The sequence below is a fragment of the Cricetulus griseus genome, chromosome 4, assembly GCF_003668045.3.
Source record: "Cricetulus griseus strain 17A/GY chromosome 4, alternate assembly CriGri-PICRH-1.0, whole genome shotgun sequence".
NCBI lineage: Eukaryota > Metazoa > Chordata > Mammalia > Rodentia > Cricetidae > Cricetulus > Cricetulus griseus.
The window spans coordinates 223170889-223186005 of NC_048597.1; the positions used below are offsets into that span (position 1 = coordinate 223170889).

General features: G+C 47.1%; 1 protein-coding gene across 2 annotated transcripts in view; it reads right to left on the bottom strand.

Moving 5' to 3' along the window:
* Positions 1-15117, bottom strand: part of Tgfbr2 (transforming growth factor beta receptor 2) — a 95456-nt gene that overhangs the window by 6337 nt on the left and 74002 nt on the right. For both annotated transcript variants that reach the window (XM_027415317.2, XM_027415318.2), the window contains one exon: positions 12949-13090. In XM_027415317.2, coding sequence (XP_027271118.1) covers positions 12949-13090 — 142 coding nt within the window. The remainder of the gene's footprint in view (positions 1-12948; positions 13091-15117) is intronic.

The following is a 15117-nucleotide window of genomic DNA, read 5'->3' on the forward strand; positions in this document are numbered from 1 at the left end:
AAAATCCTTTTTTAAAAAGTCATATATATTACAAAGCTTCTGGTCCTCGATAGGCCCACAGTATACAGACAGATTCAATAAAACATGTTAAATTTCATGGGGACATTAGCCCTACAAAATCAGACAATTCTGAAAGATGCTACAACATGGATGGTTCCTGAAGACGTTGGTAAAGGAAGTAAATCAGATACGAAAGGGAAAATATTATGTGGTCCCATGTACTGCCTCCTCCAAAACTCACACTGGAGAGTAACCACTGTCATGAGGCACCGATAGAGAGAACCAGGTGGGACCTCCATAGTTGGCTAAGGAAAATTCTTCCCCAATAAATCTCCTCATGGAGAAGCAGACAGATGACCCAAGGGCTTGTTTGGAGAGTATGAGTGTCATTACAGCCAGTCCAAAGCTGCTGTGGTGGCACAAGGTATCATCCAGCACTCGGGAGGCTGAGGCATGAGGGTCAGGAGTTCAGGGCCAGCCGGGATACGTAGGGAGACCCTATCTACAAGAAGACAGAACAAGCCAGTCTCCTCACCCTGTGATGGTGAGCAGAGGAGCACCAGGCCACACTACTGGATTCTCTGTCTCCAGAACCATGAGCCAAAGGAAAGCTTTCTCCTTTATAGATAATGACAGCCTCAGGTATTGCATTATGGCAGTAAGAAGGAGGCTAAATCTCCTTAGAGTCAAATCCACAGACATGAGGAGAGTGTCTAGGGGTTAGGAGAGGAATATCACAGGGAGGGGACAGAAAGGCGGGTTTAGAGCTTATAATCGGTACAGAGTTTCAGTGGGCAAGATGAGAAAGTTCTGGGGCTGGGGATGTAGCTCAGATGCAGAGTATTTGCCTTGCCTACACGAAGTCCTGAGTTCAAGTTCAATCCCCAACACCATGAAGGAAAGTCTGTGTGTGTGTGAGGGGGGAGGAAGGGAGGGAGAGAGGGAGGCATTGAAGGAGAAGGCTGGGCTACATTCCATATTTTCCCCTAAAATATGCAGGATCTTTGGCCTTTAGCTTCAAGATAATTTTCTTTAATGAGCAAAAATTTCAGTAATTTGCCTTCTATGCTAAGAATTGAAGATGCTTTCATGGTAAAATGGAATTTTAAAGAGGCATAGTTTGTTTTATTTTTCTCTTTCATTTTCCCAGAAGTGCACTTATCTTTTACAGCCTCACCCCAGTAGAAAAGTTGTCAGGATCTTATTTTATCATTTTATTTGCTGACTGATTTTCAAAAATAATATTCTTTGACATTTTCATACATTCATACATGGTATTTTAATCACATCCATCCACTAGCACCTCCAACTCTCCCTGGTGACCCTCTCTCTTCGTAACTTCATGTTCTCCTTCTTTGTTATCAGTCCCCCCAGGGTAATTTTGTAGTCGAGCGTTGGTGGCGCATGCCTTTAATCCCAGCACTCAGGAGGCAGAGGCAGGCGGATCTCTGAGTGTTCGAGGCCAGCCTGGTCTCCAGAGCGAGTTCCAGGATAGGCTCCAAAGCTACACAGAGAAACCCTGTCTCAAATACCAAAAAAAAAAAAAAAAAAAAAAAAAAAAAAAAAAAACCCTCTTATCATATTTTAGAATGCAATTGCATTTATGACATTGAAATGAACAAAACCTCCTCTGTCCCCCTTGGACTTCAACCATCCCAAGAATTCATCTACACGAGTCTTAGGGTACGTTCTAAGATCTGACTTCTGGGGTTCATACACCCCTTCTTTCTCCCATTCTCTATCCTCCATCAGACTGCTGATCCTCAGGCTCAAGACTGGGGTGGAATTTTATGTCTTCCTCTACTTGGTGCTTTCCATTTTGCTTTATACACAGTAGGCATGCAGTAAATACAAAGGGGGATGATTTCAAGCAAAAGCTGAAGCTGGGAGGTCAGCGCCAGCCCCGGATGAGACACTGAGCTCATCTCCATCTTCCTCCTCTGGATCATCTTCCCTTCCTCTCTGCTCAATCCCACCAGACAGCACAAGTCCTTATTGCGCTATTCCAAGAAAGAAAGGACAAGGCGCATGGGATTTGCCTAAGATATGAAATGCTCATTAGATACTGTATTGGGCCACAGACTCTCTGTTTCTAGCTCTTTGGCTGCTGTTGCAGTCGTGTTTCTTGCATAACTAGACACCCTTTACCAAGCCAAGAATCTCGAGCAGTTCAGGTATTGCCCACGGGTCTCACTCCTCCCTCCTTCTCTGAAGAATTGTACTGCCAGATGGAAATACCTCAGCCTGGAGATGCCTGGACATGACACCTGCCAGTGATAGCCATGCCACAGGGGGACGTGTGTGTTGATTCCCAATCTTCATGCCTCTGTAAGCCACTCTAAGAGCATCTGTGAGCCACAGCTGAGGCCAGGCTCTCTAAATCATGTAGTAACCACAGCATGGCTCCTTCCCCATGAGACCTGCTCCTCAATAAACAATGCCCCCCAAATTTTCACATCAGGATCTACTTCTGGCAACGCTGGTCCAAGCCAGCAGCCCACGAAGAGGTTCCCTCTTTCTCTTTTGGTTTCTGTCTGCTCAGCTGCCCATCTGAAGGTGACTGCCACTCCACCATGAGGGCGCTCACAAAGCCCTTCCTTGAGAAGATGGCTCAGAACCATGCAGCATTATGGGTGTCTGATGAAGGACCTGTGCCTTTCCAGAAGGCTTCCTTGCTTTCTCCTCCCAGGGAACACTTCAGTGCTCCAGGGGCCACAATTCTCATGCCCATGCTCAGAAATGACAGGCAGAGCATTGCAACAATGAGAGGAAAATAGCAGGAAGAGACTCCGGCCCAAAGACTACCTCCTGGCTGACAGGCCCAAAGAGGAAAGAAAACACTTCTATGGTTAAATCGTTAACTAGGGCTAGTTTGTTCCACTCTGACTTCTAACCCCTGAAATCACTTGGGACAGCTCATCTTCACTGGAATGACCTGGGAGTTGCACTGCTGGGGGTGTCCCTGAGGTTCAGGGAGGAGAGGCCCCTGCTCTGAGTGTGTGCAATACCATCCACTGGGCTCCAATTCTAAATGAAATAAAAAGGCAAAAGGAGAACTAGAGTTGAATACATACATTCCTTCCCTGCTTTGGGATAATGGACACAGAACATGACCATCAGCGAGAGACCTCGTGTTCCTGTATCCATGATGGAGTGTACCCTCAAGCTATGAGCCCACATAAACCTTTTCCTTTTTTAAGTTGCTTAGGCCACAGCTGTCAATCACGGCAGTTATTTTCATGTTTAAGTCCCATGTGGGCCACACGAGCTTCCATGGAGCATGGGAGAAGGTGGCTGTGGAGATGAGGTACAGGAAGCCTCAGTGGAAAAGGAGGTGAGGCATAAATTGTTTTCCCAAAGCAAGGGGAAGCTTAACCAAGTTCCCCTGTTTTCCTGAGACCTTGGGAACTTCCTGTGCCCTGAAGGCCTACTTCCTCTCTTTGGGTACACTGGGGAAGGGAGGTCAAGGGTCAGCAAGATGCTGGCAGAGACTAACTGTGCCACACAGGGAGGATCTGAGAGCTTCGCTGCCTTCTGACTTTAAAATGGAAAAACAAGGTATGGTCAAAGAACATCACGTGACCCAAACTGGTAGGTGCCTGTCCCTTGAGAGTGACCTTTCAAGAGGGTACAGTGGTACATACCTGTCACCTCAGCTCTGTGGAGGCTGAGGCAGACGGATGCTATAAATCTGAAGCCAGCTAAGGCTTGACAGTCAGTCTGGGCTAGAAGTGAGACGGCCCATCCCCCATCTCAAAAAAATCAATCACCAGTCAATAATAACTCAGGTTAGGGTGGGGGCAAGATTTGAAATTCATACATATTTACATTGACTTATTTATGCATTTGAGTACAAGCCATCGTACACTTCTGGAGGTCAGAGGTCAGGGGTTAGAGGACAACTTCTTTGGGAGTTGCTCATTCTCTCCTTCTACCACATGGATCCTGGGACTCGAACTCAAGAGCTCAGGCTTGGTAGCTGGTGCCTCCACTTTCTGAGCCATCTTGTATCCTTGTGCACACATTTCAAACTGACTTTTTCTTTCACCCCTGAAAATGCCACATTTGCACAATATGTGCTCCCATAGCAGCTAACAACACATGCTAGACTTTTTTCTTACAATGGGTTTTGTTGGTTCTTCCTGGGGTCTCTCCCCTCATTTTGAACACCCTAAGCCCTGACCTTACTTTCTTCTCTTGTGTCCACAAGTGTGCTCAGATGACTCACGTCTAGCTGTGTGGACACTTGCCACTCAGCCCATGTATCTAGTATCTGCTTTGGGCACAAAGCAGAGGGGTTGGTTGCTACTTTTGTGGCTACTCAGGCCATCCTATCTGCTGTTCTCTGAGCCTGCATGGGGACCTGGGGACATGAGCAGTACGTGGAAGGCCAGTCCCTCCTGCAGGGAGTTTCTAAATTTGCTTCAAGTTTTGGCAGGTGTCCACCTTGACTCTGAATGAGAAGGCAGAGCCCCGAGTAAAACTATGAACTCTGAGAAACAAGGTTAGGGGTCAGACCCGAGGGAAAAGGTTAGCAGGCAGGGAGTCTTGTGCTTGGTGCGTGGGCGCTGATGGACTTCCTAGGGAAATCTTACTTATACCCTGTACCATAAAATAGTCCTAGGAACAGAGCAGTGTGGATGATTGACAGCATACTTACTGTGGCCTGGACCTCTTTGGCTCTCCATATCTCCAGCCTAGAAGACTGTAATCCATCCCCCTCAGTAAGTGTCACAGCTAAGCCCATATTGACTCAACCCACCTACTTATTTTTCATATTGGTGTTTAAAATGTTTCAGAAAATGTACATGTTTAAACCCATGAAGTCACGAAAGGAAGGTGTCTAGAAAACCCAATCTCCTCTCATGGCTGTGCCCCTGGGCTCTTCCACAAAGGTGGCTTCTGTGAGATTAAAGGGATTTAAAGCCATTACCTTATTGGTTGTACGTGAGCACTTCCCAATCTACTTTTTAACAGAGGGTCAGGTGGTTGCCCTCAGTTCAGTGGACAGAGGCTTCAGCAAAAGGCATCAGAAATGAGTTATAGGAGAAATGAATCCCAGTTAGGCATCTCCAGCTATACTTCGTGGCTGTTTATGTCACTCAGTACAGTGAGTGATAAGATGGCTCGGTGGGAGAAGACCAAACCCGAAGAACCTAGTTTCATCATGAGAGCCATGGTGGAAGGAGAGAACCAGTTCCTATAACTTGTCCTCTGATCTATACAAACACCCCACGGCCCATATGTGCTGCCCCAACAACTAATTTCATAAAAAACGTAATGTCACTTAGATCCATTCTTGGTTCCTTTCTTATTCTATAACAGGTCTGAAACAGGCTTTAGATGTGTCAGGGGAGTGGGGGCTGGATCATGACAAAGGAAAATGATTGGAGGGAACTAAGCATGGTTTAAGGGTATCCAAGAGCCAGGTAGAGAATGCTGAACAACAAACAGCCTGGAGAGATTGATCCAACATCTGAAGTTTGCCATTACAAAGGTGAGGCTGAGCTGGGCTGGGTGGTGCAGGCCCTCAATCCCAGCACTCAGGGAGGCAGAGGCAGAGGCAGAGGCAGTACTCTGTGAGTTCAAGGCCAGCCTGGTCCACAGAGCGAGTTCCAGGACACCCAGGACTGTTACACAGAGAAACCCTGTCTCGAAAAACAAAACAAACAAAATGACAACAACAACAACAACAACTAAAATAGAAAGCAAGAAAAGAAAGAAAAGTGAGGCTGGCTAACAGAGTGTTCAGAGCTGCTCCTGGTGTTTCAGGGGCCCTGCAGACTGGCTTTGTCTTGCTAAGGAGTTGTTACTCTTTCTTCTACCTACCTAAAAAGTGCTTCCCCCAACTCTGCCTAGAGCAAGCACTCTAGGGAATACCCCACCCACTGAAAACCTGACAAATGTCTCTCTCCCTGCCAACCTTGGTGAGGCCCTCTCTATCATAGGCCCCCAGGAAGGGTATTTTAGGGTCTGCTGGATGGAGACAGTTGGTAATTTCTAAACAAGCTATGTAAAAACTACTAATTGAAAAGAAATCCCCTTAACTGTTGTGATTTTCCTGCAGTGCACCCAAACACTTGTGTACTCTGGCTTTGGGAAAGGTGGGGCAGTGGTAGGGCTGGGGGTGGAGGAAGAACAAGACTGTCTCATTCTTTAACCACAGACACCGCAGGAGGGCGGGGTTGGCATGGTACCTGTACAATGTTTACTCAGGTTCCTCTTTGCGGGATCCAGGGTGCTCAGACCAAAGCAGATGTCTCTACCACAGTTAAACCAGCCCATGCTGAGGGTTCCCGGATGGACGGAAGGCCCTGGGTTCTGACACCGTTCAAAACACACCTTCTCTTAGAGACCTTTGTTTTACTGGTGCATGGAACTTTCTCTTCCTTCCCTTCTCCCTGCAGCCAGGGCTGAGAAGCAGCTGTGGGCTGCTCTCCTTGCTCTCAGGAAGTCCCCCAGCTCCTCTGAAGGGAAACAGCCTGCCCTTCTCTGCATCACCACAGACCCATCCCCCAGGCACCGGCATCACTTTGGCCATCAGCATCTGGCCCACAGCTGTTGTGGCTGTAGTTGGACAATGTCCCCCAAGGCAGTGCTCCTCTGATTTTATATTTACTTTCCAAATGGTGCTGCCTTGGAGTCTGGTCAAAGTGGTTTCCAGCCTGGCCTTCCTGAAGTTTCTTCAAGCCTCCTTTCCTTTCCTTTCTGCTTGGCCCATTGTTCTTTTGATGCTTCTTCTAGAAGGAGCTGTCTGTGTCAAACCCTTGCTCACTGGCCATTGGGTGCCAGCTTCTATTCAGAGGTCCAAGTGGCCAGGGCTTGGGTTGGTTTGCACGTGGGCCAGTTCTGGCTGGGGATGAATACATGTGGTGCCTGCTGTATTTCCCCAAAGGGGACCTTAGACACCTCCCTCATCTGCCTCCCACACACCATAGTGCAAACACCTGCCCAGACCCCAGGCCAACTGCCTGGCCTGGGACAGAGGCTGTATGTAAAAGAGAGCCCAGCTCAGGTCTGCCCTTGTCCAGTCGAGGTCTCCTGCCCTCTCTCCATTAGAAAGCAGCGGCACGCCAACCGCCCTTCCATCTTGTTCTTCTACACAGCTCATTTTGTTCCCCTTGTTTTTCTTAGGCATTCTCTGAGATACTCAGAGTGCCTGAAGTACCCACCCCAGTGGCATTATCTGTCCCCCAAGTCTGCTATAATTTTCTCTCTAAAATGATCACATACATCAGTCCCTTGCTGGACACCAGATCTGCTGCTGACATGTCCCAGCGTCACTCCTCACTAAGCCCACCCCCTTTGGGGAGACTGAGGCTTTGGACCCACCGCTCTTGCCAGGTGCAGTGCAGCATTCCTGACATTCCAGTACCAGGGAGGCTGAGTGGTGGGCGTGGTGTGTGTGACCAGGTCTCAGAAATAAACATGCACTCCTGTTCCTCAGCAGGGAGAAGAGTGCCTGGGCACAAGGGTCATTCGTTAGATATCATCTGAGTGAATGAATGGATGACCGACTATGTCCTTGGGGAAGGCAGGATAAAGAAGTAAGATTTGACTGCATCTGCGCACAGAGATTAACAGCCTTGACTCTGTTAACTGGGATCTGGGGGCTGGGAAGAGGACTGTCAGGAAAATGCCTGCCTAGCAAACACAGGGACTTGGATTTCATCAGAAGAAAGCAAAATTAAAGACCCAGGTGTGGCAGCACATGCCTGTCATTCCAGAGGAGGTGGAAGCAGCTGTGTACCTGGGACTGCTGACCTACTTGGCTTGGCAACTTCTAGGGAAATGAGACATCCTGTCTCAAAAAGAAAAAAAAAAGTGGACATTGCATGAGAACAGTACCAGAGGCTGGCCTGTGGTCATCTCCTCTCTCTCTCTCTCTCTCTCTCTCTCTCTCTCTCTCTCTCTCTCTCACACACACACACACACACACACACACACACACACACACACACACACACGCACACAGACATATATGCATACAAGCTCTCTCACACACAGAGATACATATGCACACACACGCTCAGGGATTCATCAAAGGCGACAGGAAAATTCCGAGATGCAGACTTTCAGAAGTGAGGCCCCTAAGGAGCGCCACCCTGCCTCACCCGGTACTTCTGAGGAGATGTGCCTCAGTGCAGGATGTGCACAGGGGCTCTAACCACCCACATGCTACTCTCAGCATCCATTTTTCCTGCTCTCCACCAGGCAGGCAGACTCTCTCCCAGGAAGGGAAGTCCTGTGGCTACAGGGCTCCTGGCTCCATTGTTGTCCCACCCTGGAAACCGGTTTTCTTTCTGTTCAGGGAGGCTGACTGTGTCATGCCCCAGATGCGATTCTGGGGAACTCAGTGCACTGATGGATGAAGTGACTGACTTGGTGATGCTGTCTGTGGTTCCTCCAGACCTTTCTTAACCTGAACCAAACCTTCTTCCTCCCCAGAGCACTCTTTACTCCCTATGATGGTCTGTGGAGCTCTGTGGTGGAATTGCATGCTGAAGGAAGCTTAGATTCAGCTTCAGGAGGAACTATTTATCATCTGTTTACGCTGTCTTCCTGGTGACGCTGAGGGTAACATCCCCAGGGATGTGCTGTATGCTGCTCCTGCCCCTGGGCTGCTCTGCACAGAGTCCAGGCTGGCTGTGAGAGGAGCGTGACAAAAGGACACCCGAGCCACACTGCTCAAGACTGCATCTCACCCTCACTGTCCTTCCTACCTAGGCATCCCCTGATTTAGGCTGACCTGAACATCCAGCTCCCTGTCTCCTTCTGCTGTGCCCTTTAACAGGTGTTGCTTCAAATGAAGAGCCTCTGACTGCAAGGACATCCATGCCACAGGGTTAGTCCCAGGATGTTGCTTGAAAGAAGAGATGGGACAGGAAGGGGGTTTATAGTGAGATCCCCAGAGCATGCACTTGTAATCTCAGTACAGGAAGACAGAGGCAGTGGCAGGTGGATCCCTGGAGCTCACTGGCCACCCAGCCTAGCCAAATCAGACAGGCCCAAGTTCAGTGAGGCTTCATCTCAAAAAACAAAGTGGATAAGAAGTACTATGGAAGACCCTAGAGGTTGTGCACCTCCACAGGTGTACACACACACACACACACACACACACACACACACACACACACACACAAACTAGCACACACACACACTAACACACACACACACACACACACACACACACACAAACTAGCACACACATGCACACACAAATCTGACACTTTTAGAAGAGGTCGATGTATTCTCAGGGACATGCCACATGGTGTCCCAAGTTTAAGTCTAGTGATGTACATGAGGGTGGATATGGCCAGAGTGGAGACAGGGGAATCAGGAGCGGGAAATTACCGCCAAACAAAGGCATGCCAGGAGGGGCTCCGTCCGGTTCCTGCCTGTTTTTACCTCAAAGGTTATAAAGGGTTTTTCTGAGATGAGCTAAAGAAAACAGATCCTGGTTCCTACCACAGGGAAACTTGTTTATCCCGGAGCTTTCTTTTTTAGAACTCATAAAAGTTGGTGAGCTTGGCTCTCCCTCACATGCCCAATTCTTTCGCACTCAGCAAATTTCAACAGGAAGGGGCTCTTGTCAGTGAGGACAGCAAAAGCAGAACACGCCAGAGCCTTAGGCTGACTGCCTTGTTAGAGCTGGAGACCAGACACGATCTCAGGGGCTGTTTATAGAAACTCAGCCCCCAGAGCATGGGAGAGGACATGCTAGCCAGGTACATTGATTCTGGTGGGGACAGCATTGTCTTTGACAGGACTCCTATCAATCTACAGAGTCATGTTGGAGTCCTTGAAGCTTCCAAGCAGCAAATCATTTACGATGGCTGGTAGTTGAACAGATTTAACTGTGAGGAACACACACACACACACACACACACACACACACACACACACAGCTACTTGTAGAAGTATAGAATAAGACCCCTTAGGCAGGAAACCAGGAGAGAATTGTGCCAGCCAGATAGGAATAACCATCTCCACAGAGGCCAGAGAAATAGATGGCAGTGGCTCAACCATGGATGAAGAAGAGGTGACCTAGATCCTCCTTGAGGATATGGGGAGTCAAACATTTTCTGCAAGGGACGAAGACTCAGAACCAGTATCAGGTCCAGTTGGAACAGCCTTGGACAATGTGTCAGCAAGTTTGGGTTAGGAACCAAAGAGGTCACCATTTGAGCAACAAAATTAAGTAATGACATTATTGGATATCCATAGAATGAAAGAAATGCTCTTTGTCCCCAGCTGATATAAATGCACAAATAATGGATAAATACCCAGGGACAGTGAGACATAGAGATTCCCTCAGAGTAAAATACCTACTAATTAACAAAAGCAGAAACATTTGCATGAGGCAAACATCACAGTGATAATTGTTTAAAGTGGGAAATTCTTGGTAGATCCACAAATTAACAAGTGAGACTATCAACAAGCCAGAGTATCTCCCCTGTGTGTGTCCATTACAATTGGAAAATGCCATATCTACCGAGGGGAACCTGGCACTCAGACCTCCTGGCCGACACCAGCAACCCTGCCCTTGTTTCCAAGGGCAGAGAAGTTACCACAGTGTCTACAGTGTTCTTATTCCAGACATGTCATCTCAATCTAATGGTGAGAAAACACCACCAAAACCCAAAGTGGGATCCAGGCTCTGAGGAGCTGGCTTCAACTTTACAAGTGTCAAGGTCATGGAAGACTGTGGAAGCACCTGAGTTAGACCCGTGTGAATCCTAACCTGAGTCATCTTCCAAGAAAACACATTCCTGGTGACTCGGGAGTCCAAGTGAGGTCTACAGGTCAACACAGAGCACTGCACCAACCTTAATGTCCTGGCTTTAATACAGTCAGATCGTTTCTTCTCTTTTGCATTTAGGCTAAGTTTTTTTGTTTTATTTTGTTTTGTTTTTCAAAACAGGGTTTCTCTGTGGCTTTGGAGCCTGTCCTGGAACTAGCTCTTGTAGACCAGGCTGGTCTCCCAACTCACAGAGATCTGCCTGCCTCTGCCTCCTGAGTGCTGGGATTAAAGGGGTGCGCCACCACCGCTCCGCTAGGCTAAATTTTAAACTGGATTAAAGGTGGGTGAGTGGGCTGGAGTCTCTGCATTTGTGTGGTTGTTGTGATGGTTGTTTGTCTGTTTCTGTGTCTAGGATAGGATCTTCTCTGTGGTCCAGGCTGGCCTGTAAATTACTGAGTAGCCCAGACTGACCTAAAACTTGCTTCAATCCTCCTGAATTAGTATCTTGAGTGTTGGAATTACACATCTAGATCTCTCTGTTAACATTCTTTTTAATTAATTTTGTGTATATGTGTGTGGACATGTTTGTAAGGGTGTGTGTGTGTGTGTGTGTGTATGTGTGTGTGTGTGTGTGTGTAGACTAGAGGTTGACATTGTTCTTTATGCTTTTAGACAGGATCCCTCTCATCCTGAAGCAAACTAATTCGGGTCAACCGCCTGGCCATTGAGCCTCAGGCATCCTCCTGCATCTGCCTCCCCAACACTAGGATTATAGGTGTCGTCCACAAAAGCCACCTTTTACCTAGGATCTGAACTCATGTCTCAGGTTTGTGTGGTGAGACTTTAGTGACTAAACCATCTCCTTAGCTCTCTGTGCCCTTCTTGATGCTATTTTGTAAATCTAATGTTATAAAACAAAATGTCAAAAAGAATCAAGCTCGACTTCATCTGGACAATGCTGGGGATGGACTCATTTGGAAGCTACTGAGTGGAGGATGGGTAATGGAGACAGAATGTGGAAAGCCACCAATCTTTCTGGCCATCTGGAAACAGTATCCCCAAGACAAAGCAGGAGTAGAACATTCAAGGGATGGTCTTTCTTATCTATATTATCAAGGTCAAGGCAATGGCAGCCTCTGTGCTGGCTACTTTTATGTCAGCTTGACACAAGCTAGAGTCTTTTTGGAAAAGGGGACCTCAACTGAGAAAATTTCCCCAGCAAAATGATTTGTGGAGCCATCTTTTTGATTAATGATTGGTCTTGGAGGGCCCAGCTCACTTAGGGCAGTGCCCCTCCTGGGCAGGTAGGTGGTCCTGGGAGCTCTAACAAAGCAGACCAAGTAAGCCATGAGGAGCAAGCCTTCCTCCATGGTCTTCACATCAGTGCCCACCTCAGGTTCCCCAGTGGCTGCCTGACTTCCCCAGACATGGACTGTTTACCTGAACATGTAGGATGAAATAAAGCCCCCCACCATGTGCTTTTGGTCAGTATCTTATCGCAGTGATGGCAACCCTAAGGCCGTCTCTAACAGTGGGAAGGACTTGATAGACAGGGGGTGGAGAAGAGAACAAGGGAACCTGGGAGAGCTGTGGTACTCTGTTTGGGGAGACGGCTGGAGGAAAGGGAAGGAACGGTGACAGGGGATCCCCTGGGGTTCCCAGAGGAAAGGTATAGGAGAAGTCTTAGGGGCTAGCTATCTTCTTCAATAAGTGTCCCCAGAGTTTTAAAACCCAAACAGACATATCAAACCCACCCTGCTTGGTTTTGTGAAAAAGAAGTCATGTCTACAAGAGTAAATATTTAGTCAAGTATTTTTTTTTCAGTCCTTTAAACCCAAATGAGAAGAAACAAAACACAGACGCTCATCTGACTATTATCCTTTAGGTAAACACAAGTCATTCTTATTCCTGCTTCTAGTGACCACCTCCTGCAAGATGTTAAAATATCTGTGGAGAGAAAGTAATTCTATATAGCCATGAGGAAGGGGCATGTAAAGGCTTAAGTTCTCAATGAGGGTTTTCGGTTAGAAACCTTAGCTCTTCAGACAGGGATCCTAGAGGAGTGACTGCTACATGATCTACTCCTCCCAGTGTGGAGTCCCCCAGTGCTCTGCACTGAACCCTGGAACCACGCTGGGAACAGACACCATCACATCATCTGGAATGGGGACCCACCACCGATTGCTCTGTGACCAAGCACGTACCTCCCACTGCATTGCAACGGGATGTCATCTCCCAGAGTACCAGAGCCATGGAGTAGACATCTGTCTGCTTGAAGGACTCCACATTTTCCAAATTCATCCTGGATTCTAGAACCTCAGGGGCCATGTATCTTGCTGTTCCCACCTAAAGGGGAAAAAAACAAAAACAAAAACAGAATGAAGCTCCTGATTTCATTTTAGTTTTGATGGAATTTGTCACAGGGAACTTAAGCTTGGGCTTCTTGTATGCAGATGATCTTATGTTTGTTTCCAGAGGTTTCTTCTTTTACTCTTGGGCAACTTCATACATGTGTACAATGTATTTTGATCATATTCTCTCCCATTATCCTCTCTTATTTGCTGCCCGCTTCTTGAACCCCTTCTTGATAATACCCACTTCCATGTCTTTTTTAAACCATTCATTGCATTTCAGTCATGCTGCTCATAAAACCATTGGTGGGGGCTTTCCAGGATCAGAGTAACTAACAGTGGCTATACCACTGAAGAAACATGGCTCCTCTCCCCGTTCCCCCAGGAGCCATCAACTGGCAACAGCTCTTCAGCTGGAGGTGTGATATTTTCTTTCTTCTTATCCCTTCCTTCTTTCCTTTATTTCTCCCTCCCTCCCTCCCTCCCTCCCTCCCTCCCTCCCTCCCTCCCTCCCTCCCTCCCTCCCTCCCTTTCTTCCTGTGTTTTTTTTTGACACTGTTTTAAGCAGCTCAAGCTGGTCCCATGCTCTGTAGCTGGTGTTTACCTTGAACCCCTGATGCTCCGTTTGCAGAGTGCTGAGAGTACAGAAACACACTACCACAGCCCCTTGATGTGGATGTTAGGAAGCTAACCCAGGGCTCCATGCACTCTAGGCAAGCACTCTGCTGACTGAGTTACAGCCCCAGCCCTGTGCAGATGCTCTCTCTAAGAAAATCAGAGTGCTGCTTTAAATGATGAGAATTACACAGGCAGACACAACACATGGTGTTATTTTCTCTCTCTGAAAACTCTCCAATGACAAAACATGCTCAAACAAGTGTCCCAGCCCAGAGCCACTAATGTGACTGCATATGCCATCCTATTGTTCAATATTCTTATAGATAACCCCTAGGTCTACTACATCTATGACATTTTAGGTGCTTATATTTTTTAAAAGATTTATTTAGTTTTATTTCGAGTACCACAAGTGTGATTTGTGTCTACAGAGGCCAGAAGAGGACATAGATCCTGGGAGTTGGAATTACAGACAGTTGTAAGCTGCTATATGGGCGCTAGGAACCCTCCTCTAGGTCTACTGGAGGGACTAGGAATCAGAAGGAGTCCATGGAAGACAGACAGTGAGAGGGACTATCACTAAGTAATAAAGGTGGTAAACTTCCAAAATTGTTGACTTCTTCCTCTCCCTGGTGACCTGGCACAAAATCCTGTCAGCTTAAAACAAAGGCCTCATGGGCTGTTTGTCTCCCACCAGTAGGTCTCCTGATGGAGAGAGAGGATCACCAAGTTCAAGGCCTGGTCAGGACATGCTGTGTAGCAGTTGAGGCAATCAGCCATTCTTACTTTCTTCTAACTGACCAACCCTAAATTAGGAGAGGAAGACCCTTCAGAGGAGATAAACCCCAGCCCTGGAGAAGAGTCTGATTTTCAGTTTCCTCTGTGCTCTGCAGGCCTTTTTCTATGTGTCTGCTGCATGTCTGTGTCTCTTCAATCCAATAAACACCTTTCTTTAATTGCTGACTCTTCCTGTCCCTATTTGCTGCTGTTCGAGATTCTTCCATGGACACCATTTGAGGCTTTTTCCTACCTTTAATTCTTTAACTGCCAGGGAAAAGGAACCTGATCAAAACCCCTAGACTAACACTCTGTAAGAGCAGCAAGTGCCCTTTGTTGCTAAGCCATCTCTCCACCCCCTTACATATTTATATTTGGTTTTGTAAATTAAGATTTTTTTCATTCTTGAAATGCTAAAACTCATGGAAAATAATAGCCACCCGTATGGGTCTCTTAAGGACCATTTAATTTTAATTTACCCCATGGCCCGTATGACATAATTTCATAAATCTCTGCTAAATTAAAGTCATATGAAAAGACCAAGTCATACCATAATTTCCATGAATGTGAAGTGTAGTTGCATTCTGGTTATTTAGGCTTGTGATCAGTTTTATGATTGACACTAAACAA